The sequence below is a fragment of the Hyaena hyaena genome, unplaced genomic scaffold (assembly GCF_003009895.1).
Source record: "Hyaena hyaena isolate Hyena2069 unplaced genomic scaffold, ASM300989v1 scaffold_201, whole genome shotgun sequence".
NCBI classification, from domain to species: Eukaryota; Metazoa; Chordata; class Mammalia; order Carnivora; family Hyaenidae; genus Hyaena; species Hyaena hyaena.
The window spans coordinates 492340-517378 of NW_024080833.1; the positions used below are offsets into that span (position 1 = coordinate 492340).

Below are 25039 nucleotides of genomic sequence, written 5' to 3' on the forward strand. Positions count from 1 at the left end.
AGGCAACTCACTGTATAAAGCCAGTGTTACCTTGATACTAAGGCTGGACAAAGAGACCACAAAAAAATATATATAAACCTATCATTCCTTATGAAAATATGCACAAAGACACTCAGCAAACTTTGGCAAATCAAATCCAGTAACATACAGAAAAGGTCGTACATCACCCCCAAGGGGGACTTAGCCTGGGAATGTACAGTTGGTTTAATAGTAACTGAACGTGAAGTAATGTAACACCGCATAGCGTCAGGAGAGAAGCCCAAAACCACACAGTCATCTCTGTAGGTACAAAAAAGGCATTTGACAGAATCCAACACCAGTTCATGATAAAAACCTGGAATAGAAAGGAACTTCCTCACCTGATAAAGAACATTAAAAACCTATAGCTAACAGCATACATACTTAATGGTGAAAGACCGAATGCTTTCCCCCCTGAGATCGAGAACAAAGCAAGCTCTTGCTGACTTCCATTTAACATGATACTGGGGGTCCTAGCCGCTGAAAACGGGGAAAAGTTAAAAACATCCAGTTTGAAAGGAATGAGGTTAAACTGTCTTTATTTGCATTATTCTGTATATGTAAAAATCCCGAGGACTCCACACACCAAAAAACTACCAGGACTAATAAATGAGTTCAGTGTTGTTGCAGGATCCAAGATCAGTCTACAAAAATCAGTTGCATTTGCATATACTATCAATGAACAGAACAAAAATGATATTACAAAGATAATTTTATTCACAATAGCACAAGAAGAATAAAATACTTAGGAATAAATCTAACAAAAGAAGTGCAAGTCTTATACAGTGAAAACTGCAGTTTGCTGGGAGAAATTAAACCAAGTCTAAATGAATGGAGGGGCTCCAGGTCCATGGTTTGAAAGATTCAGTTTTGTTTTGTTTTTGTTTGTGTGTGTGTGTGTTGTTTTTTTGTTTGTGGTGTTTTTTTTTTTTTTTTTGTTATTTTTGAAAGAGAACATGAGCAAGAGAGAGGGAGAGAAAATCACAACACGGGGCTCAATCTCATGAACTGTGCGATCATGAGCTGAGCCAAAATCAATAAATCGATTGAGCCACGTCGGTGCCTCAAGACTCAGTATTTTTAAGATGACAGTGTTCTCTAGTGGCGCCTGGAGGGCTCAGTCGGTTAGGCGTCTGACTCTTGGCTTCGGCTCAGGTCATGATCTTGCAGTTTGTGAGTTCAAGGGCCCATATCAGGCTCTGTGCTGACAGTGCGGAGCTTGCTTGGGATCGTCTCTCTTACTCTCTCTCTCTGCCCCCCTCCCCTCCACACACGCGCATTCTGTCTAAAGAAATAACTTTTAAAAATTTGACAGTATTCAAAAAAAAAAAAAGATGACAGTATTCTTGGAATTGATCTGTAGATCCAATGTAATTGTAATCAGAATTCCAGCAAAAAAATTTCTTTGCAGTAATTGATAAACTCATTCTCTAAAATATATATGGAAGGGACCCAGAATAGCCGAAACAAATTTGAAAAAGAGTGAAGTTGGGGGATATAAATATCCTGATTTCAGAGCTTACTGCAAAGCTACGGAATAAAGCCTGTATGCTGCTAGCATGAGGGCAAACTCTAGATTAATGGAACAGAATTGAGGGTCCGGAAACACACCTTTAAATTTATGCTCTGTTGACTTTTGCAAAGGACCAAAGCAATTCAGTAGCAAAAGGATATTCTTCACCAAATGATTCTGAGACAATTGGATATCCATATTCATGGAAATGAATTTAGATCCTTCCCAACACCACAGAAATTAAGTAGAGGGGCTCAAAGGCCTAAATGTAAGAAATAAAACTTTTAGAAAACAGGAGAAAATCTTTATGACCTTGGTGTACGTTTGTAGATACAGCACCAAAAGCACAATTCATAGAAGAAAAGAAAATAATGAATTGGAATTTATCAAAAGCAGAATTTTTCATATTTTGAGAGACATTTTCAGAAAATGAAAAGTCAAGCCACAGACTTGGAGAAAACATTTGCAAACCCTGTATCTGATAAAGGAGCATCTAGAGCATATAAATAACTCTCACAACTAAGTATTAAAAATATAAACAATTTCATTTTGTAAAAGGGCAAAAGATTTTTAATTTTTTTTTTTTTTATTTTTTTTATTTATTTCTAGGAGAGAGAGAGAGACAGCGTGAGCAGGGGAGGGTCAGAGAGAGAGGGAGTCACAGACTGAAACAGGCTCCAGGCTCCGAGCTGGCAGTCAGCACAGAGCCCGACGCGGGGCTCGAACCCATGAACCGCGAGATCGAGACCCAAGCGAAAGTCGGACGCTTAACCGACTAAGCCACCCAGGCGCCCCTAATTTTTTTTTTTTTTTTACATTCATTTATTTTTGAGAGACAGAGTCAGAGCACAAGTGGGGGAGGGTCAGAGAGAGAGAGAGGGAGACACAGAACCGGAAGCAGCCTCCAGGCTCCAAGCTGTCAGCACAGAGCCTGACGTGGGGCTCCAACTCAAAAACTGAGATCATGACCTGAGCCGAAGTGAGACGCTTAACCAACTGAGCCCCCTAGGCGCCCCAAAAGGGCGAAAGATTTTAATATACATTATGCCAAAGAACATATAGAAATGACTAACAAACACATGAAAAGATGCTCAGCGTTCTTACTTATCAGAGAAATGCATATGAAAACCATAGAGACTGTTTCGTACTCATTCAATGGATATCAGAAAAGCCAAAAATACCCAAGTGCTGGCAAGGATGTGGAGAAACTGGAAACCTCACCCACTGCTGGTGGGAATGTAAAATCATGCAGCCACTCTGGAAAACACTGTGGCAGTGTCTTTATAAAGGTGTTTTGGTTTTGGTTTTTGGTTTCTTTTTTTTTTTTTTTTTTTTTTTAAGTTTATTTCTTCATTTTGCAGGAGAGAGCAAGCAGGGTAGGGGCAGAGAGGGGAGAGAGAGAATCCCAAGCAGGCTCTGCAGCCCAGGTTGACTTCACTGCTGAGATTGACTAGGGCTTTCTTTGTATACATAGGGGATTTTAGGAGAGTGACACTGAATGGTCTGTCTGAAAGTGGCAGTGGAGAGTTAAAAGCCTATTTTAAGCCCTTGACCTCGAGATAAGGGGTCCTCTGGAAATGGACAGCTTCAACTTCAGAACTTTGAAAGGGAAGTAGTGCCCATAGATAAAATCAGGGTAGATAAGGGGAGACGTTGGGCAAGACAAGATTGAAAGTACATTGAAATTTCTTAGCAGTAGAAGAGAAAGGAGAAAGGACGTTCACCTTTCCAGAGAGGCTGAGGGGCAGGTCTCACAGGTGGCATAGTGTGCCTCTGCCCAGCATGGGGCCCAGCACTGCGTCAGAGGCTCAGGGATAGAGTGACCAGATAGACTTAGAACTGCAAAAATAATGGAACCATGGTTAATAATATCCACGTAGGCGTAGGCGTATTTAGCGATGGCAGCCGTAAAGGGAGAGTGATAAATATTTTTGAGAAGGGCAGAAAGAGGAGTAAATGCTCCCTGTTTGATTAGCAATAAGACAGATACTGGATTCACCAAGGCCACATAACACATTTGTGCAGCAGTATGGGGGTGGGGAGAATGGGGTCAGTACTGAAATAGAGAGGTCTCGTTTCCTCCCAGCTGCATGGTGTGTGAAAGAAACATTGCCTCGGAGTTCAAATGAGAAGAGAGTTGAATTCTAGGTGTTCTTAGTATCAGCCAGATTCTTCTTGAAGGCTTGAAAATAGCCTTTTAGAAGGACAAAACTGAACTTTTTAAGAGTCTTCTTCAGCTTAATGGTCTATTTTATCACCAAAAAAGTTACCTTTTACATAAGATCTTTGTTCGTGGTTTGAAATACTTATTTTGATTGGTCTAGTTACTCTATAATGTAGCAAGTCTTTTATACCTCATGGAAGTATTATACGGGAAATTTAGACGCTTTTTGAGTTCTCTATCCTGAGAAAATACCACTTAGGTCCTGCTTCATACATATATATGGTTGGTTAGCTACTAGAACACAGTAAGTTTCAGTATATGAAGTCCCAGCCGGTGGAGGCAGCCCGCGTTTGTGGTTTGCGGCATTACTGATAACTGTCCTATTGCATCTCTAAATAGCATCAGAATTACAGCCCGCCGGGGACAGCCGGCATCTTCTGCTCTGCGGAAGGTTTTCTATCCTGTGACTGCCTTACGAGTCATTTCTACTGTAGGCAGAGAGACTTAACATTCTGTTTGTCACACTCGCCTTGTGATTCAACAAGCCTAACTTTTTGACGTTTCAGATGTGTGCTACCCAGTATGGCAGGCCCTAGCTGCCTGTGGCCTTTAAACACAGACAAGCGTAGCTAGTTCAAATTGAGATGAGCTGGAAGTATAAAGCACACACCGTGTTCAAACACTTGGTATGAAACAAAAATACTTTTTTGATACTGGTTTCATGTTAAAATGATAATATTTGTGGATGTATTGGGTTAAGTAGAATACAATATTGAAAATAATTTAACCTATTTCTTCTTGATATTTCTGATAGGACCCATAGAAAGTTTTGAATTACAGATTTATTTTGTTTCTGTTGGACACCATTGATGTCGAACATTAAGTAATTCCAGCGAGCGTGTTTTTGTTTTCAGTGATGATGTTTGTAATGTCAGTCCTCTGTACACAAATGTTTGTTGTTCTCCTTATAACTGAAAGGAATTTGGCATCTTGATTTTTTAAGGTCTCTCAAATAGCAGTTTCCTAGAGCTTCATTTTTCATGCTTTTACGAGATTCACGATATCCTCGTGTGTTACTGTTTCTGTGAATAAGAAATTATTTTCCCCAGTAGGCTTCTGGAGAGCTGGCTTTCGTTACAGAACAACTCCTTGGGTTTTTCAGTGCAAAGAAAGCATCTGTTACTTTCATAGTATTTCCGCATGTTACTACGGACACCTAGAAGAATATGGAACTTTTAGTTTTTCTGGCTCTCTTTGATTTTTCTATAGAACGACTCTATACAAGTAGCTTTTTCGCTCTAGGTTTCTTCCCCAGACCCATATTCCATAGTCGGAGCTGCTGTGATGGTTTTCTGAGTGCGATGTGGGACACGGAAAGCTGTGTCTTCTGCTGCTTTCCTGGCGGCCGCACGGCTCTTGCCTTAAGTGGGGTTCACGGGTGTTGTGTGGTTCGTTTCCGTAGAAACGCCGCACAGGACCCAGTTAGGGTAGCGGCGCCCAGGGCGCCGGCCGCGCCCCCGGACCTCCCTCCCCACGGCCTGTGCTCTGCGCCCCCTGCAGGCACCACGGACAGCGCCTCCAGCGCCCCGGCCACCGTGATCTCCACCGCGCCGCCCGCCGCCGCCGCCGCCGCCGCCGCCGCGTCCCCCGCGCTGAGCCCCTCCCCGTCCGCCTCGGCCGCCACCTCCGACGCGTCCAGCGCCGGCGACACCAGCGCCACGCAGACCACGTCCACCCTGTCCTCGGCCCTCGGCGCCAGCCAGGTGATGGTGACGGCGGCCGGGATGCAGACGGCGGCGGCCGCCGCGCTCCAGGGCGCCGCGCCCCTGCCCGCCAACGCCAGCCTCGCCGCCATGGCCGCCGCCGCGGGCCTGGGCCCGGGCCTCATGGCGCCCTCGCAGTTCGCGGCTGGGTAAGGAGCCGGCTCCCCGTCCCTCCCCCGCGCCCCGGGGTCGCTCGTGGGGGCCGGCCCACGCAGGGGCCGGGCGGCCGCGTCCTGCCGGTCGTTCCTGTCCCGGATGAGGACCTGGAAACCGGGCGCTCGAGCCGCCTGCCCCTTGCGGGCCGGGACCGCCCCGCGGGACCCCTCGGCACCGCTGCCCGGCGGCAGGCCCGGACGAGGCTGGGGCCTGTCCTGTGGCTTCCCCAGCAGTAAGGGCCACTTTCCAGTGTGGTGTTTGGGGGGAAAACGAGGGGACTCAAAGAAGAGGCGGCACGACTGCGGGTCTTGGGCCCTTCCGCTCGGCAGTAACCCGCGTCCGGGGCGTCCCCTTGGGTGTGGGTCCCGGCAGCCGCGCCCGCGTGTATGTAACCGCGACTGCTCTTGTGCGCTTGCAGCGGTGCCTTACTCAGCCTCAACGCAGGGACCCTGGGCGGTGCTCTCAGCCCGGCGCTCATGAGCAACAGCACACTGGCAACCATCCAAGGTCAGTATGTCGCCCCGACTTGGCTCTTGGTGTTTTGTCTTCGTTTTTGTTTTTAATGAGAGACGTTTGCTTTGCTCGAGGTAAAGGTGATGGGGCGAATGGCTGACTTGGTAATGCTGACTGACTTGAGGACCAGGAAAACGTCCTTGTAAGAAAACCTTCTACAGGAAGTATAGGTGCTAGTTTGTAAGAACAGGGAATATGCTTAGTGTGGAGTGTTGTAAAAAACAAACAACAAACAGGAAGTTACGCTGGCATTTATCTTCTTGTGTGAATAGCCTCGGAGGCAGAGTTTCCCCCGATAAATGTATCTAAGTGGCAAGACCCAACCCCAGGCAGACACGACCAAGAGAAAGTCCCCAGCCCCACACCTGCGAACGAGAGGCAGCACGTCATCTGGACTTGGAGAGGGCTTGTAATGGTCAGGCCCTGCCTTCTGCAGTCTAGAACGTGTTTTTCTCGGACTGTCTCTTTTCCAAGCCCAGGAGGGTCTCTTGGCCTTCGCATGCTATCCAGTCTAAGATGGGTCTAAGTGCACTCGTTCCATACAGCAAAGGGTTTGCCTTATTGAGCTTCTGAGCTTTACATATGAAGCTGCTGTGTATGTGATTCTGGAAAAACAATCTGAGACATCACTGTATTTATCAGTGTGTGTGTGTGTGTGTGTGTGTGTGTGTGTCTTAAAATTTGAACGGTTCTTACTTAAATGAGAGTTCTCGGAGCCAAAAATAAGCTCCTACCCAACCTCAGTTAAGGTTAGTGTCTCACAGACGGTATGAGTTCCGGACAGAACTAAGACAGGACTTGTGCTTCTAGGTTTCCTGGCCCGGCTCCCGCACGAGGCAGTTCTTGGCACCAGCAGGGTAGCTGAGGGGTTAACTTCACCGTGTCTAACACGCTCCACCGAGGATAGCAGCCGGTTCCACAGGGCAGGGGTTCAGTCCCACGGAACTGCCCCTGCCTCCCCTTCAGACACCGGGTGGAAGCCCAGCCTCTCATTACCTGTGCTTCTGACCAGACACAGATGGGCGGCTCCCGCCACCTCCTCCTCAGATTGATTCTGTCCCTTTGCCAGAGCGGCTCACAGAACTCGGGGAAACACATTTACCAGTGTATTAAAGGATATGATAAAGTATACGAATCAGCAGCCAGATAAAGCGATACATAGGATGAGTTTCTGTCCTCCGTCTGGGGCCTGGCCCAGTGGCACGTAGAAGTATTCTGGTTCTCCAAAATGGAAGCGCTCCAGAAGAGACCCAAAAGCTGTCCTCCTGGGTTTCTATGGAGGCTTCATGGCCAGTTATGATTGACTAAGTCATTGGCCCTTGGCTGATTCAAGCTCCATGTTCCCTTCTCATCACGTGAGGTTGGGGTGGGACTGAAAGTTCTAGCCCTCAGATCACACGGTTGGTCCTATGGGCAACTAGTCCGTGCCCTCGGGTGGGACCCAAAAGTTACCTTCACTGATACCAAGACCCATTTCATCTTTCTGGCTCTGAAGTGTTTTCAGACTGTGGATGGAGACCACATATATCTGAGAAATAGAGATTTGGTCACTCAGATGACCGAATACATATTTCTTCTCGATACATTATATATTTCTACATACTTTATATAGAATGATTTCTTCTGATATATCATTAGATTGATTACCTTACATTATATTGACTTTCTCATTGACCGTATCATATGTAAAATTGGTGGTTCAAGCTGTAAACCTTTTGGTATGCAAGGATTTCTTTTCGGCATAAGATTTGTGATAAATCGTTTTTTCTCTTAAATGAGTGTGTACCTCTGGGCTGTAGTGATGCTACAAAGGGAGGTGCCTTCCCCAGGGCACCGCTGAATAGAGAACAAGTTCTCTCTGGGGAGATCTAGAACTATTCTGTGACCCTGATCCTAGAATCTCAGAAAACTTCAAGCCACACCACGTCTCACTGACCGGTGCTCCGTGTATAGTCATGTCCATGTCACACTTCCTTCTGGTCCCTCTAGCTCTTGTTGTGTACTCAGTCAACCAGAATTTTTAAATCTAGATTTATTGGAATTTTACTTTTTCTTATTTTTTATTTGAGAGAGAGAGAACATGAGCAGGGGAGAGGGAGGAAGGGGGGGGAGAGAGAGAGAGAGAGAATCTTAAGCACAGAACCTTCTGTACCCAGCTCAGAGTCTGACTTTGGGGCTCCATCATATGACCCTGGGATCATGACCTGAGCCAGAATCAAGAGTTGGATGCTCAACCCACTGACCCCCCCCCCCGGGTGCCCCCCACAATTTTTAAAATATTTAAGTAATGTCTACCCCCAAAGTGGGACTCGAACTCAAAACCCCAACATCAGAAGTCATATGCTTTTCCAAGTAAGCCAGCCGGGTGCCCCAGATAGCCACCAAATAATGCCATTAGGGAGCCCCTCAAATCTGCAGGTGAAAATGTAGTTGTAGGGGAGGGAGGACGTGGGAAGGGTTGCAGGTAACAGAAAAAGATATTAAATGAGAGTGCCAATTATTTACAAGTAAAGTTCGTTACTGCTTTCTGTGGAAGAGTAATTCGGGTGCTGTAATGGAAGAGCATCAAAGCAAGTCCCAACCTTAGGTTACCCCCGAAGGCCGCCCGTGTCCCTACATCTTTGCCGCCCTCCTCATTCTCCTTTGTCTGAGTCCTGGGAATCAAATGTGGTGCCTCAGCAGGTGAAAAATTAACTACACCTTACACTGCGCTTAGCAACGTGTAATTATTTTAAAACTAAAGCCATTTTGAAAGGTGGGTTCCCTCTTGTCCCTCATACCGAAATGCCCAGATGTATCAGTAATGCCAGTTCGTTTGATAAAAGCGCATTGTTTTAGTGCCCCAGTCGCTGCAGCTAGGTTGTCTTTTGAACGGAAGTAGCTTAAAATCAGCAGTCTTCGTTAGAAACAAAACCACCAGCTTCCGTAACTCCTTCCAGGAAGACGGAATGAGGTTGAGGGTCCGAGTCCGCCGCGGAGCTCTCACGCGGTCATTCTTGCCTCTCCCTCCCACGGGCCCGGCTCGCGCTCGGTAGGCAGGTGGGAGTGCAGCCGCCGCGGCGCTTCCAGCGGTGTGACTGCACTTCGTCTGGCGACGGGCGGCGGAGTGTGAAGCAGAGGGCCGCCCTGTTCCCACCTGGGGCGGAGGCAGGCGGGGGCGGTGACGTGTTGCCCGGCTTCTCCAGGGTGGTTTTAACGTTCTCCTTTCTGCCTGTTTCGGGGGTTTTGTCTGTAGCTCTTGCCTCTGGCGGCTCGCTTCCAATAACGTCACTGGATGCGACCGGGAACCTGGTATTTGCCAATGCAGGAGGCGCCCCCAACATCGTGACTGCCCCCCTGTTCCTGAACCCTCAGAACCTCTCTCTGCTCACCAGCAACCCCGTGAGCTTGGTCTCGGCCGCTGCAGCCTCCGCAGGGAACTCGGGACCCGCGGCCAGCCTCCACGCCACCTCCGCCTCTGCCGAGTCCGTCCAGAACTCTCTCTTCACGGTGGCCTCCGCCAGCGGGGCTGCCTCCACCACCACCACCGCCTCCAAGGCACAGTGAGCGGGGCCGCCAGCCCGGCTGACGCCGGACCGCGTGACCGGCTCCCTCTGCGCGTTTCAGCAGCGGGGGGGCACGGGAGGAGAGGAGAAACCAGGATGGAGACGGGACAACATTTGCCTAATTTTGTAATAAAACACTGTCTTTTCAGGATTGCTTCATGGATTGGAGAACTTTCTAACCAAAAATTTAAAAAAAAAAAAAAAAAAACAGAAACAAAAAATCAAAACCATAAGTGAAAGGACTACTTCTCATTTCCAGCAGTCATGATGACGAGTTAAGGTGGGTTACCAATTCCGATATAGGAAGGGGATTTCTTGTTCGTCTAAATTTCTTTTTTTCTTAAAAAAAAAATCATTTTTATGGGTCTGTTGTACAGGCCATTAAGTCATAACAAGGTGTTTATAATCGTATCAATTGCGTTGGGGGTTCCTTTCTTAACTGGTACAATTTAGGCAGGCCTGTGTTACTGTATCTCTATTATTGTTGTTGTTATTGTTTTTTATATATATATATAGTTTGGACATGTTTATCTCTTGCTCCTGGATCCTATTTCAGTGAGCTCCCACACTGTGGGGAGGGAGGGGCTGGGGGCAAGGGGAGACTTGCGTTCTTACCTGCGGGGAATGTCCTTGATGACTCTTACAGAGGTGCTAGAAAATTATTTTCTTTGGCCACTTATGCAAGAGGCTTGGTGCAGAAGCTGATGGCAGTGTGTGCAGACACTCCCGCCCCACACACGCCCCTCCCCCATCAGGTGGTGCCTTCGGAGCACTTTTGTGTAGGAAGGGGTTCCTGCTGAACTGTAGCTCTCACTCCCCCCAGATCAGTGAATGACCCTGAGGCCCAGGTCCTGCGGTGCAGCGGGGCGCCTTCTGCTGGCCGTGGGTACGGCCGCGCGTGTCGCGGGGCAGGATCTGGTTCCGAAGAGCAAAGACTACTGCAGACACCTGACTTGGTGGCTCCCCCGACCCCTGTCTCCTGAGCAATGCTCCTGCTGTCGGTGTGTGTGTGTTGTTTGTTCCCATTGTGTAGAAGCATTTCAGTCGAACTTCCTTTCATTCACTTAGCGAAGAGCGAATTGATGTACTGCAATTGGGAAGCTCCCTCCCTTCTGTTGTGTTCCGAAGGGACTCCGCTAGACCGTGGCCACCGAGTCTGTGCCCCCGAAGAGGTGTGGCGGGAAGCATCTGCCGTGGCCCCCTTCCTGGGGGCCGCAGCCTGCCTTTTCGCTGGACGATGTGCAAATTCCTCTAACCTGAAGAGTCTCCTTGACCCTGTGCCTGGAGAATGCACTTACTAGCCGGGCACGGGGGCTTTAGAAGCTTCGAAGGACTTTGAGCAGGAACTTTGCACACCCCTCAAGTGTCTCCTTTATCAGTGGCGCTCCAGCTCAGTCGGTCAGAACGGCGGTACACGTCCCACTATAGGCTGTAGAAGGTGATTCGCTTCTGGCGTTGTTTTCAGGGTGTTTCTAGACGTTGTAAATGAGCCTGTCGGAAGGAAGAGTTGACGGGAGTAGATGAAGGGGGACGAGGGTGACCCGGAGACGCGGCCCCGCTTTGTGCCAGCGTACGATTACTGTAGTGTCTGTAGCAAAGCGTTTCCCAGACGACTGGATCCCTGCGATGCGGCGCATCTGAGCGCCCCTTCTTCTCCAAGATCACGTTCCCCACGGGTCTGTGGCTGCTTGCCTCCATCTCCAGTGGCCCAGGACCGCACTTTGCCCCCTTTCGAGCTGGGATTCTGAGAGAGAGCGGGCAGGTTGCTTTCGTTCTGATTGCTCTGCTGATGTCCGTCCCCAAGAGAGCTTGGATTTTGTTTGTCTCTTCACGGTGTCGGGAAAGGCAGCGATACGGACACTGTGTTTTCGTGTGTGGCCACCCATGTGGGAGACAGGCGCCTTCATCTTCAACGGCCAGAAACATTTTTAGTCCCTTCTTTGTTCATGTCTCTCTGGTTGCTTCTGTCTTCCTGTTTTATCTCCCAGAGAATTTAATTATCAACCGAAGTTTCCTCTTCTCACCCTTCACCTTCCCGAAAACCCCTCCAGAATCAGTGAACTGCAAGCAGGGAAACTAACAAATGTCCATCCACCTTCTTTATGTGTGGTGTGTGGTTTTTTGTTTTTTTTTTATGTTGTCGTTTGTTTGTTTTTTTTAACTAAGCTTGAACCAAAGTCAATTTTTAGCAAGCTGCTGTACTAATGGACTAGTTTATAACGTGCATTTCAGACACATTGAGGAGATAGATGCTACTGACAATTTCTTTTTTCATTTGTCTTTATTTTATATAAAAGTTGCTGCTTGTTTTAATCTTTTGTGTTGGTTAATTGTAATATCCTCTGGGCAGACATTAACTTGATTTTAACTAGTTTATTTAGTTTGGTGTGTAAATAGAACGGCAGCGTCAGTTACTGATTTTTCTCCTCTTCATCTTCTGACGTAGTTCACTTTCATCTTTGATCCCTCATTGTCATCTCTAACGTTAGTCTGTGCAAACGGTTTTAGGGCTACCGGTGATGCTGCCCATTATAAGGAGTCCCTCCCCTGGGAGTGGGAAGGTAGGAGGAAGGGTTCAGGGAGGGAGATGCGGATACCCGCCGTCCGGGATTAGAGGCTATAGCATTAATTTCCCCAGACTGCTACCAAAGGAAGTGTGGAGCCAGTCCTAAGAGACTCAAACCCGGTGGATTAAATAGAGGAAGGGCAAGGAAAGGCTGTGCTTGCTTGTTGGTTTTCCTGTGTGGTTCAAAAGATGCTCCCTCTCCTAAATAAGATTCACCAACAGACTTTAATAGTTTAAAGATACTAAGCTTTAAATGTCAGGACGATGGTCTTCGATTCCCCGGCCTGTCTGTGTTCTCTAGTCAACCTGGGATAAGGGGATTCTGCCTTTTCATGTGTGTGCGTGTGTGTGTGCATATGTGTGTGTGTGTGCGTCTGTGTGTGTGTGTGTCACTTTCTGAGGATAAACCTTAAACCAGCATAAAAATCTGTGTTTAAAAGAAATCAGTCCTCAGACAAAGGTAACTTTTAAATTTTTTCTCATTTTTTTCTTATTTAAAGACTAGTTGTAAAATGAAAAGTACATTTGTACATGTACACACGAAACACTAAACCAGCTTGTTGATAAGGTATTTAGCTGAACATCACCTGCCGTCACCATCCCTAGATATTTTCCTCATCATATTGCTTCGTGGCTCAACCTTTAGCCCTTTTTTACTTTGTGTTTATCATCTCAAGAAATGCTCTTTGAATTGAGTGAATCTCCTAAGCTGAGGTACTCAGACTTAACTTTGAATCACCTTCTGTGGGAAAGTCTGGAAATTAAGGGGGCCATTCAACCAAAAAGAGGTGTTTGGTAGGGTTTCTGCATTTCTAAACGGTTGGGCCAGATAGGTCATCATAACTCATTGTACATTCTTCTTCCTCCCCCGCCATGTTTATGCAAATTTTATTTCATCCCTGAATTTGGTGAATACGTATTAAACCAAAGACTAATTCTGAATGCATTTTTAGTGATACTATATCTCTGTATTTGCCCAGGGTAATGGGCCCTCCCTTAGGGAGTGGTGAATGTAATCGAATCCTGCTTATCACAAGCAGTGCAGTTTGGTCATGAACTTTATTTATACCCTGTATGAATCCGAAGGGCAGAGCAGAAAGAACTAGAAAAGGGCCTCTTATTGGAACAGTGTGATTGCTCCTGATGTGAGAGATACGTTGAGTGCTATATCCGTCTAAATGTTTCTGAATTATATAGGCAGCTTTGTAGAATTAAAAGAATGTTCATCTCTGTTACCGGACACAATACGCGCTTCCTTTTATTTGTCTGATAAGAAAGACCAACACCGCCCCAGCTTACTCACTCGCTGCCCAGCAGTGGCGCCAAAGGGATAGCCAGCTTGCATTTTGTGCAGGACCATACCTATCTGGACTTCATGGTAGCATTATTAGAAATTAACAATCCTTTTTTTTTTTTTTTAAGGGAAAATAAGGTTAATTAAAAGATTTGTGTGTGTGAGATTATCATGCTGTTTTGTTCTACATACACAATTCATTCATTGTTGGGGGAAAAAAGCACAATTATACCTCTTTTTTACATTATTTTGTCCTGTTGTGCCTCGTGTATTTGGGAAGGTGGGGATCTTGTCTGTATTATCCAGAAGCACAGATATTTTCTTGACACAATATTTTAAGGTCAGCCCAGTCTTTAACATTAAATTTTCTATTTAAATTTCTGGGAAAGATGGATACATTTGCAAATATGGAAGATCATTGTAGATATTCGAAGTTATAAATCCTGATAGTAAACGTTGCAATTAGTGTATATAATAAACTTAGAGAAGAGCCTCTTGGCTTTTACCGAAGAAACTCTTTGTAGTTCATAGTCTAAAGTTGTTCCCAATCCATTCCATCCTCACCAAGAAAAAAGTAAACCCATTGGGATAGGAAGAAAAGGGAGACGTGCCAGCCGGGAGAAGCCCGTGTGCACCGAGTACCAGGGCCGATGGGAAGCCGTGCCGCCCTCCTGTGGGCAGTGCGTGGCGGGCTCGGCCCCCTCGGGCCGCCCCAGAGGGCAGTGTGCAGCTTGATAACCTTCACTTAAAGAAGAGCCTCAACAATTCCTTATGAGATTTTGGCCCAGTACTTTTCCATTGAGTCAGCCTCTAAAATTGATGCGTTTAAAGTTGGTTTACTCTTCAAACCATGTTTATTGAGAGCTGAAAATATGAAAAGACCATCAGTGCTACCAAGAAAATGGCTAAAGACCTGAAATTTAAAGTTCTCCAAATGGGCAAGAATTAATGGATTAATTTGATTGTAACCATGACGAGTTCATTTTGTATACGTGTATAAATCGCATTTAACGTGTGGTACTATTCATCTAATCATAGCCCTGGCCATTTCGAAGTCATTTTCAGTCTTAAAACATCTTGAAGATGACACTTTAAAATGGGAAATCTTAGCATTTACCTTCAGTTTTGAGAAGGAAAAAGTCTTTGCCATTCTTGGAAGAAAAATACCTAAGATCCACTATTATGCAGGTTTGCATCATGGCTCACACAGTACAAATGTGAGCTTGGACAGGAATAGAGAAATACATAAACTGCTTTTATCGATAAAAGCTGATACTAATCCTGTCCTGTCTCATTCTTTTCTTAATCCAAAGAAGTTAGATGGGACACCCCTGAGATTTCCAGTAAGGTGTTTGAGAGGATTTCATCAGCAGGTCAGGGAATGTGTTGTTTCTCAGATTTGTCCATTTACACCCAGATTTCCACATGGTCTGTGAGCTGGTGCTTTCTTCTCATTGTCCTCACTCTTGAAGCACCCAGGTCCTTGTTTGGCTAATGGCAGCGATTGAGCGAATCTCACTTTGATTCTGTAACCTGGAGCTCCTTTTCCCTCCTCCTCCTCCTCCTTTCTTTTCGAACGGTGATGCCTTCATCTGTGAAGGTAACGCTGGTGGGTAACAGCTAGCTTCTGGCACCTTCATAAAATACCTCAGCATAGCTTAGCGTTGCAGACCTGGTTTTAATCTAAAAACCAAATAAAAAGAAATAAACTTTATAAGTAGTGGAAATAATTCTAGCTGTAGCATTTAGTTGAACTGATGTTTATTACGACTGATACACCTGATTGATGCTGTATGTATTTGGGATCCTGTTTATAGGCTACAATTTATAGGGGGGGGGTGGGGAGAGGAGAAATTGATTATGTTAGAAGGGAAATGTTGCTCACGTGTGTTCGTTTTTCCTCGTATCTGTCTTTGCCAAAGGAAACTTGATTATCTCTGCAGTGGGTTGCGGATCCATTGACCTCTCCGTGGTTGGAGCCGCACGGAGCGTGTGGTGGTGGCGTGCAGGTTACACGTGGGCTGTGTTTTCGGCTAAGGTCCCCGTAAGGCAGGTATATGCCCCTTCCTGTGGCCGCTCTTGCCCCCAGACCCCGCCAGTCCCTCCTAAGGATTCATTACCTCTCTGTGTAGCAAGAGCTCGGGCGAAGGACGGATGTGCAGACACCTGGGGCTGTGGCCGAGAAACAGGCCGGAGTAGACATGCACCATTTAATTTGGACAGAGAAGTGCGCGATGCATCTTCGTCTAAGGAAACCCCAGCAAAACTCGTTCTTTTTGTCTCCCTCTGTTCGTGTTGTCAGCATTTTAAAGCCCTCCTCCCTTTTCTCACGCCAAGGCTTAATTCGGTCTAGACCAAAGATGCAAACAGAGGTGAGACCGACCCGAGCAGTTGAAAGCCAGCCTGCTTGCCTCCCACGCGCGACGAGGCGGGACCGGTAGGCATTGGTAGGTTGGCCGGACTGAGGACAGTACGGTTCCGGGTGGGAACGGGAGTGAGGCATGCTGGTTTGGGAAAAATCGGAGCGCCCTTCCTGCCCAGACTCCGGGTCGCACTGTGTGGGCTCCCCACGTTCAGATGCAGACTCTGTCTCCCAGAAGGTTCTTTTTACATGAGCCATCCGTCTCACAGCACGTGAGTGCGGTTTGGTTTGGGCACCAGGCACCACCATGTCCTTGTTCGTGCTCACGTTCTCAGAACAGGCGGAGACCGTAGGAGTGAGAGACTGAGGTTTGGGAAAAGCTGCACCTGCGCCTCTCTCCTTTCCTCTCCCCTCTTTTCTCTCCTCCCCCACCCACTTTTGGAAGGACGTCTTGGTTTATCCTGGCTTTGGAAAAGAGATTAATTTAGGTTCACTCTGCTGGCTCTGTAAAGGCGGATAGAGTTGCTCAGTGTAGCAGTGATGTTCTTAGAATTGCTGGCATATGGGGGTGGGGGTGGGGCCAAAGCTGGGGATAGAGGTTTTTTCTGTATTTCCCTTTATCTGACACTTATCAATAGGACCAGGACAGCCTGTTTGAGTTCAGATGACACACAGATGTCATCTGGGTGCACATGGAAAACCAGAACTTCCCCTCCTCCCCCAGGGAGCTGTGCTGTCCCACAGTGGCTTTGCACACAAGTCCAGGGAGCTAAGAAGTTCATGGTCTCGGTGTGTTATTGATGGGGCACAGACAGGGAGAAAGGGAAAAGACATTTATTACTCTCTTACTGTTCTGTCAAAAATTGATCAGGTTGCAGAACTTCACGAAAGCTTTACTCATAGTCTGATGGTTCTGACATGATATGAAAGTGGTATTACTATCGTGTGACTTTGCACAGCTCTAGATGGGTGTGTAAGTAGGCGATGGGGATATTGAAGGGAAGAGCACTTGAACCAGAAGCTACAGGAGCACGGAAGGGAACCTCCAGTGTCTAGTTCTTTCTGTGTCCCTGGGTCTGCCTGCTCGGCACTGGGCTCGGTCACCCGGCACCACCTTCTAGTTCAGACCCAGGACGCTGTCAAATAGTTCAGACCCCGAGAGTGATTTATCGTAAAATACATTGAGGTCTGCTGCAAAGTCCTCCCGCGTTTTCTCTGTTTACTTGTTCATCCTTGTTTTAAATCAGCCACAACCTTTCAAAAGCAGCTTTTAAAGCTTCTTTCATAACCTGGCAGCAGCATTGAGATTCTCGAACATTATATCCCAGAGTCTGCAGGCAGACAGCCGGATACAGTGCTGTGCGGAAAATGAGACGTCCAAACACTTCTTTAAAATTGGAATCTCCTTCGAATGAAACGGTGAAAAATGACAGAGCCCAGGGTGGGGAAGGCCACGCCTCCCCCAAGGCCTCCCAGGGCTCTGAGGGTCTGAACACCCTCCCAGGGCAGGAAAGGCTGTGGTCGTAGGCGTGTGGGGCCGCCCCATCCGCGGTGCTCACCCTGCGCGGGTCTGCAGAAGGCACATAACTCTTCTAAGAACTGAGGGGACCGATGCCAGCCTGGGTGCGTTCACAGCTGCACATGTTGAGGGCGGGCAGGGGCGGGGAGGAGGGGAGCATAAGACTTTGCAGGCATATTACCATCAGTGGGGTGCCTCCCCCCCACCCCTGCCCCAGACAGAGGGAGAGGCCAGACAGACTTATTCCTGCCTCTGCCCGAGGGCACGTGTGTGCATCACTCAGTCCCCGGGGGAGGTGCCCCGCGCCCCCTCCCGCGTTAGACCGCAGGCCCGCCTCCTTCCTCTATGGTGGTAGCAAAGGCGGGGTGAGCAGGGGTGGGCCTTCCGCCCACCTCAAGTCCAGGGCTGTCGTATACCTCATTTCTAACTCGTGATTGAGTAACCTGCTTTCACGTTCTCAACCCTACAGAGTTGCCAAGTCCGCCCTCCCTCCTCTAAGTGACGTTGAACTCTGGCCTCTAGCATCACAGGGCCTTAGCCTAGGGCGGGACCTCCTCAAGCCTCTGAATGTCGCTGCTGAAAAGCTACTGCAAACTGAGGGCAAATTGCAATCTTCTGTTTTCTTTTCGTTGCAAGGGGTCTTCGCAGGTCTCTTAACATCGGCTCTCCCCCCACCCCCCGCACCCCTGTCTTCAGGGCCTGGCCAGCTCTCCCCGCCCCCACCTGCTGGGGTGGGGGCGTCCTGTTCCCCTCTGCGGCCTCAGGGTTCTGCTCATTTTCAGGACTTTGGGTGGAAGGGAAAAGACACCAAAGGCTCCTTTAAGCTGACTGCTGCATACACATTTCACTTTTTTTCCTTTGTCATGACCAAAAAAAAAAAAAAAATCCAAATATTTAAGTTTTTATTATTATTAATATTATTATTATTTGACAATCTTGTATCCAACGGGCTCTTTAGAAGCTGCATCCCCGGCCCTTTCACCTTTTCTTTGAATGTAGTTCCCAACCTTCAATCCCCGCCCCCAGTGTTGAAAGAAAGCTTTGCCAGGTCTTCATACTGCTGCTATAAGCCAGGGGAGGGTGGTTTCTTTGTTTTGTTTTGTTTTTTTTAAATTTCCAGCCAAAACCAAAGATTCCTTAATGATTGTATAAACTCAAAACAAACAAAAAAACCAAAGAAAAGAGAAGTCTTCAGCATCAATCCAGTCTGTGGCGTCCTGGCATTTCGAGGAGTGAGGGTGGGGGTGGGGGGGCTCCAATCCATGGGAAGGGGGGGGGCCGGGGTCTATTTTCCATGTTTTCGGGTTTGCAGAGGTGCGTCCTCAGTAGTTTTGGCTCTGGCCAGCGCCGTGGAACACATTGGCATTTCCGATTTTTCCAAAAAACAATTTTAAAAAGCCGCCATCACCGTGCCGATCTGCCCCACAGCCGCCACGGCCACCACAGGGCCTTAGCACGGGGGCTCGGACCGCCAGACCCACAGAGCGGGGGGGACGTTGAAGACACTGGTGCAGGACTGGCTGCTCTGCTGGGTGCTTGGACCTCTGGGGTCATGACAGTGAGTACACGCCGAGGTGCCCTTCCGAGCCTTTTCTCTTTTCCTGACCTGGAACTGCTCGGAAGTGGCCACCCTGTTTGTGAGAAAACATGCAGAATGATTATCGAGCTTTTCCTTTCTCCTGACGTAGTCGGTTTCCTTTCTGCAGCACCACTGCAACTATGCATTGTATTTCACAACCTTTGTGCTAGGTAGATGCCTGTGACTTTTTAACTCGGGGTGGGGGTGGGGGGGTTGCAAATGAAGGAACTTTTTACATGGATCTTTTTAATCTCAGTTGATTGGGGGTGGGGGGTATTTGGTTCTAGGGTCGTACAAGCTCTATCCCAAAGCAAAATCCAAATGTTAATAATATTAGCCTGATGCAGATACCAAAGATGATTTCTTTCCTGCAGAACCTTAGACTTGCGTATTAAGTACGATTACCCAGCACTTGCATTAGTGTAACCTCAGTAATTCCAAAGCTTAGATGTATATTTTGGTATATTTCTGGGATATTAAAAAAAAGAAAATGTCGTTTAACTTCTTGTTTGTTTCAGTGTAATGCTCTTAAAGTCATAGCATGAAAATAACTGAACTGTCCTATTCTTAGTAGTTTGAAATAATAGTATTTTTGTATGTTTTGGGTGTGTCTATGTATGTATTAACAGTTTTCACTGCCTAGGTGTTCATAATAAAAAAGAAAATGAAAAAGCTCTGAGTGTACATAATATTCAGTAATAAACTTCCACCAGGTTCAATTTGGATTGCATATTTGCTGATTACTGTTCCCAACTGGGATTTTGTTTTGTTTTAAAGAGACAGTGATCGTGTTTTCCTAAAGATGTTGTTTTTTCTTTCCTCTTTGTCTTTAAATATCTTAACTAGCCCCCACCACCACCACCGCCACCTTTTCTTTTCTTCCTTTTTCTTTTCTTTTCTTCTTTCTTTCTTTCTTTTTTTTTTTTTTAATATTGATTCAGGGGTGTTTTTCCACTGTTGTCAAGGGAAGGTCATAAGGGGGGACTGGCCCCTTAGCCTCCCAAAACTTTGTTTTATGTACTTAAGTTTAAAATGTGAGTTTTGAGTTCTCTTTTGTGGAAACTTAAGATGTGGTGTAAATGATTCTTTCCAAAATTGTCCAGCAGCTCTAATGAGGCAGTGACAATTTCTGAGTAGTTGATTGGGAGTCTTTTTGCATTTCTCCTTAGGTGACCTCCGGCCTGGTGGCTGCTGTGTCGCCTCACTGCCCCAGAGTGCCCGGTTAGCCGTTTCCCCTCCCATAGGAATGTTCTGTAAGAATCTGCTGATAACCTGGATTTCGGGGGACCTTGTTACCAGGGCCCCTGGGAAACACACGGTTTCTTGATTTTGAAAACCCAAAACACAAGCAACTTTCCACTTTGGGGAATTAGCTGATGTGCCTCCGAGGCCTGAGGAGGTGGTGGGGAATATGAGCGGTGCTGTCTCTTTAAAAAGTGCCCTTTATATGATTCCCCCTCCCAGGGCCTCCGCCGGGGCTGTAGGCTTGGGAGAGATTGCGTAGGTGACAGTGAGTCAGAATGAAATGGTAGATTTTGTGTAGATGGATTTGTCTGCTGTAATTTTTATATATATATTAAACTTACTGTAACTGTACAGTTCGTTTCTGTTGTAAAACATCATTAAACCATTTTCCAAGTGTTTTCACACTGTTGGCGTTTCCTTGCCGCCGCCGGCGTCCGAGTGCTGCCCCCCCATCTGCCTTTCCAGCCCAGCATCGCGCGGCCCCGCACCCCGGGCTTTGTGTGACCACACACACAGGCCCTTGACTGGTCCTAAAGTCGGGTCTTTGATGACAGACCTGGTAGTGAACTTGACTTTCCCACACGTACTGTTGATGCCCTCTGCGCCCCTCCTGCATTTCCCACCGCATGCTGCACGTGCGTCCCTGGGCTTCTCCAGAAGAGGGGGAGACGAAGGATCCGAAGCAGCTCCGGGCTGAGAGCAGAGAGCCCGACACGGGGCTCGAACTCACGAACCCTGAGATCGTGATCTGGGCCAAAGTCAGCCGCTCAACCGACTGAGCTGCCCAGGTGCCCCTGAAAGTTTGAATCGGAAAGTGAATTTCCCACAGACAGAAACCTTCAGCCTGTTGAAGGGCTTTGGGAAGCTAACTCTCCTGCCTCACTACTGTGTGCAGACGAAGTCCGTGTGTGTGTGTGTGTGTGTGTGTGTGTGTGTGTGTGCGCGTGCGCGCGTGCACGCTCCCTGACGTGTGTGTGGGGGACACAGCTGTTGTGCTGTCGCCCTCTACAGGGCCCAGGACGGGCAGGCACACATCGGCTCCCCTTGTCCCCAACGTCACCTGACTAGGGTACCATCCCCCCTCGGATTTGTAGCTTGCGTGTAAGTGTGGGAAGTTGATTCCTTAAAACAATTTGGAGTTTTTAACAGAAACCTTCTGTCTGGTCGCGACAGTGACGTGCTCACCCGCGCGAGGAAGACCTCAGCCACCCCGCCTGTCACACCCCACAGGATGGGGATGGAGCGCCCATCAGCGTCCGCCCAGGGGCCCCTTACCAAAGTGGTCCTGTTCTGACCCGCTGTGGCGTGGCCCGGCTCAGTTCCCCGGGGGGTGGGGGGGTGGCCGCCTCTCCAAGAACCAGCCCTTGAAGTTACAGGGCCTCTGGGGCCAGAACGCAGTCAAAGGCCCATGGAAACGCCTGGCACCAGGCTGCTAAAACGCACAGAGTCACGTGGACGGGACACGGGCTGCGGCTGCACAGCGGCCCCGATGGCCAGGCGCTAGGTCCGCTGCGGAGCCTCCTGTCAGCTGGGACTGGTCACCTGCCTGGCTTGGCAACTGTCCTGTGCCTCCCTTCTCCAGCCATAGTCCAGGAAGCAGAAGGCTTGATCACGCCCTACCTGACGTCGGTGCCATCAACCGAATGCAGTTTTTTAAAAAATACTGAAAGCTTCCATTTTAATTTGCATACACGCACGTGCACACACACGCACACTAACACACACAAAATGTCTGGGTTCCTCAATGTAAGTGAAATGCCCTCCTTTGTTCTAAAACCCATCTTTGTATTTTAACACGAAACAGGGCTGCATCCTACAATGGACGTTTATTTCGAGAGTTGGGTGTTTTTACTTAAGGTAAGTTGATGGCACATCTTATCCAATCAGTCACTTCTTGGGATGGAGGAGCCCAGCTGGCTTTGGAGAGGAGACCGAGGGCCGAGGAAGGGCAGGAACTGGGCGGCGCCGGGGACACCTCCCCTGGACCCTGGGGCTCCCTCCCCCCCCCGCCCCCAGCACGGTGGCTCTCACCGAGCTGGCAGCGCCCGCCCAGGCCCGCCGTGGCACCCACGCCTCGCTGCCAGCTTTCCTCCCCGCGTCTCGAGCTGGATTCTTGATGGAATTGAGTCAAACTCTTATTTTCGAGCCAGCCATACGGGTCACGCGGCCTACATGTACCTCGGCGGACCTTGAAACTAGGTCCAGGGTGTGAGGCTGACTCACTCTGACTAACAGGTGAATCCAGCCACAGGGAGGTCTTTACAGTGCCCAGGGAGCGGGAGCGGAAGACAAAGGAGGAGCAGCCCACAAGGGCTCAGGCAGCGAGCACAACTTCTTCCCATTCCCTCCTGCCTCCTGACCAGGATACAGGGTGAGGGCCTGCAGCCTGCGCTCCGTCCCTCCTCAGACGCCCTCCACCCGCGGCCGGTGGGGGCTCGGGCTGTACCCCCCGCTGGCAGCCACTCCCCCCTGCCTGGCCGGTGCGCGTGGTGACACAGCCGTGTGATGGTTTGATGTGCCTGGAATCCAATGGCAACGTGTTAGGCCCCTAAGTCTGGCGGTGCGTCTGTCCCCGCGGTTGCCTGCGAGCTCTGGGCACAGAAATAGTAGGTGCAGGGCAAGTATTTGTTGAAAGGAATTGAACTCCCCCCCCCCCCCCCCCCCCCCCCCCCCGTGAGGCCAGGCTGCAGATTGCATGCCTTCTCCTCGGAGTTGGTCCCCACATGCCCGGCACAGATGCACGTCCCTCCTGCGGAACCTCAGCTGCTCACACCAGCCGCGACCTTGGGTTTTGATCTCAGAGACTACCCAGCATGCATTGCTGGCTTGGGGAGTGGGGGCCACATTTACAGTCGCTCCAAGCAGAGGGAACCTGGCCGAAAAAGACCTCCGTCGCCCTCCCGCCCTCCCCAAGCCCGCAGCCTGGGGTTTGGTGCCGCGCGCGAGCGGCCGTTTGCAAGTCCCAGGCACCCTCTGCTGACTGCTCGCTGGCCTCCCTGTGCGCCAAGCTGGGCTCCGGTGCGGGGACCCTGCACTCCAGCCCACTGGTACGGCACTCAGGGCCCCTAGGCACGGCCGCCGGCGCAGATGGGGCCACTCCCAGCCCTCCCCCCACAGGTGCGCCTGTGGCCACCTGCACCTCCCAAGGAACCACGCTGCTCTCTGGAAGTCACCAGTTTGGTGCAAGAGCACCAGATGCTGCCCGACGACCAAATGACCATCACCTGCCGGACTGCGGAAATAAAGCTCGGAGTAAAAGCGTTTCCACCAAAGCGTTTATTATGCAAAAGAGTAAGGCTTCAGCAAACCGAGTATAAATTAAAACCCAGCGGACAGAGAGGGTCTCCCACTCATAGGCTCGTGCGCTGTAATCACAAGGGGCTCCCGCCGAGCCCTTCCCCGTGACCCTTCCCGGTGACCCTTCCCCGTGACCCTTCCCCGTGACCCTTCCCGGTGACCCTTCCCCGTGACCCTTCCCGGTGACAGCTGTCTCTCACCCAGGGCGACCTGGCCGGGTGTCTGGACAGAGTGTGGTCTGGCCCCTCCCTTGCCCCGCACTGGCTTCGCACCTGTAAAGGCACTGACTGCGTCTGCTTGGGCCTGACTGTTCTCACCTCGCTTCCCCCAGGAAAGTTCGAGCTCCGGGGGCGGCGGGGGGGGGAGGGACAAGCACAGGCTTCTTGGGTCCCTGAGCGCCTGGGCCACAGACGCTGGCCTCTCCAGAGGGAACATACGCCCAACCAAAGACGGCCTCCTCCTGTGTCCCCCGCACCCCACCCCTGCTCGCTAAGCCTCCAGGAGCCCCCCACCCCCCCACCCCATCCACTGCGGACGTCCCCGCTCCCCTCCCACGGCCCCCTCTGCCCAGACCTTCCACGGGGACGCACAACAGCCCCTTCCCCCCGGTTACAAGTGGCCTTGACCTGAAGGCAGGAGTTGCCAACAGAGGCCGGGTCTACAGCGGGAGCAAAGCCGCCCCGCGGCAGCAGGACGACAGAGCCCATCAGGGCGCGCTGACCTCGGGGCGCCCCAGGGACTTGACGAAACACGGACTGAGCAGGGCTGAGGGGTGTGCACCGTCTCCCAGGCGGGGGCCCAGAGCCTCCGGGGCCACGGCCGCCAGGAAGCCCGAGGCGGGGAACCTGCGGGTTCACCACGGGCTCCTCACGGCCGGCCGCAGCCCTGCGGACGCGCACCCCGGGGGGCCAGGGCCCACGCGCTCTGCGGGAGACGGGCGCAAACTGCACGCGGCAAACGTTACAACGCGAAGCATCCTATTCGTAAAGAGGAACGCCGTGGTGGGGAAGGAATTCGAGCGAACCGGGTACAAACGCTTTATCCTGTGTCTTTCCCAAGCTGGGTGCCTTCGGGTGTGGCCTGTGACGGGCGACTTGCCGGGTGCTGTTAGCGAGGAGGCAGGGCCTGCATGTGGAGAGCGTCGTAGGTGTCCTTGGTGGCCGTGCTGAGCCCCTAGTGAAAGCCAATCAGAAAAGAAAAGTGGGTCGGGAGCTCCGTGCAGACTCCAGGCCGCCTGGAGGCCAACGAGGGGCTTCCGGACGCCTCGGAATGGTCCCGTCGTGCCCTGGGTCGGGGGCCGGGCCCAGAAGGCTCCAGAAAAGGGGTTCTGCGCCCTGCTGGGAATGGCCTCGGAGTGGTTCCTTTCCAGCTACTCCCAGCCCCCAGGTACGGAGCCCTGCAGTGTCTGGGGCCTAGACGAGCTTCCTCGTGGACCGAAGCGGAAGGGGAGCCCCCACGCCCCCCAAACACGGAGCTGGGATCAGGGGTCGCTCCTCAGTCGACTG

At 49.8% G+C, this 25039-nt stretch overlaps 2 protein-coding genes across 7 annotated transcripts in view; one reads left to right on the plus strand and one right to left on the minus strand.

Annotated features, from left to right (window-relative positions):
* POU2F1 (POU class 2 homeobox 1) overlaps positions 1-9823 on the plus strand; it is a 172771-nt gene extending 162948 nt beyond the window's left edge. For 4 of the 5 annotated variants that reach the window (XM_039241917.1, XM_039241916.1, XM_039241914.1 and 1 more), the window contains 3 exons: positions 5256-5607; positions 6033-6121; positions 9363-9823. In XM_039241917.1, coding sequence (XP_039097848.1) covers positions 5256-5607; positions 6033-6121; positions 9363-9673 — 752 coding nt within the window. In that variant the 3' untranslated portion in view covers positions 9674-9823. The remainder of the gene's footprint in view (positions 1-5255; positions 5608-6032; positions 6122-9362) is intronic. The other variant, XM_039241918.1, reaches the window with a different exon arrangement.
* A 14263-nt stretch (positions 9824-24086) lies between these two features.
* CD247 (CD247 molecule) overlaps positions 24087-25039 on the minus strand; it is a 70698-nt gene continuing 69745 nt past the window's right edge. For both annotated transcript variants that reach the window (XM_039241920.1, XM_039241921.1), the window contains exon 8: positions 24087-24707. In XM_039241920.1, the coding sequence (XP_039097851.1) occupies positions 24642-24707 (66 nt within the window). In that variant the 3' untranslated portion in view covers positions 24087-24641. The remainder of the gene's footprint in view (positions 24708-25039) is intronic.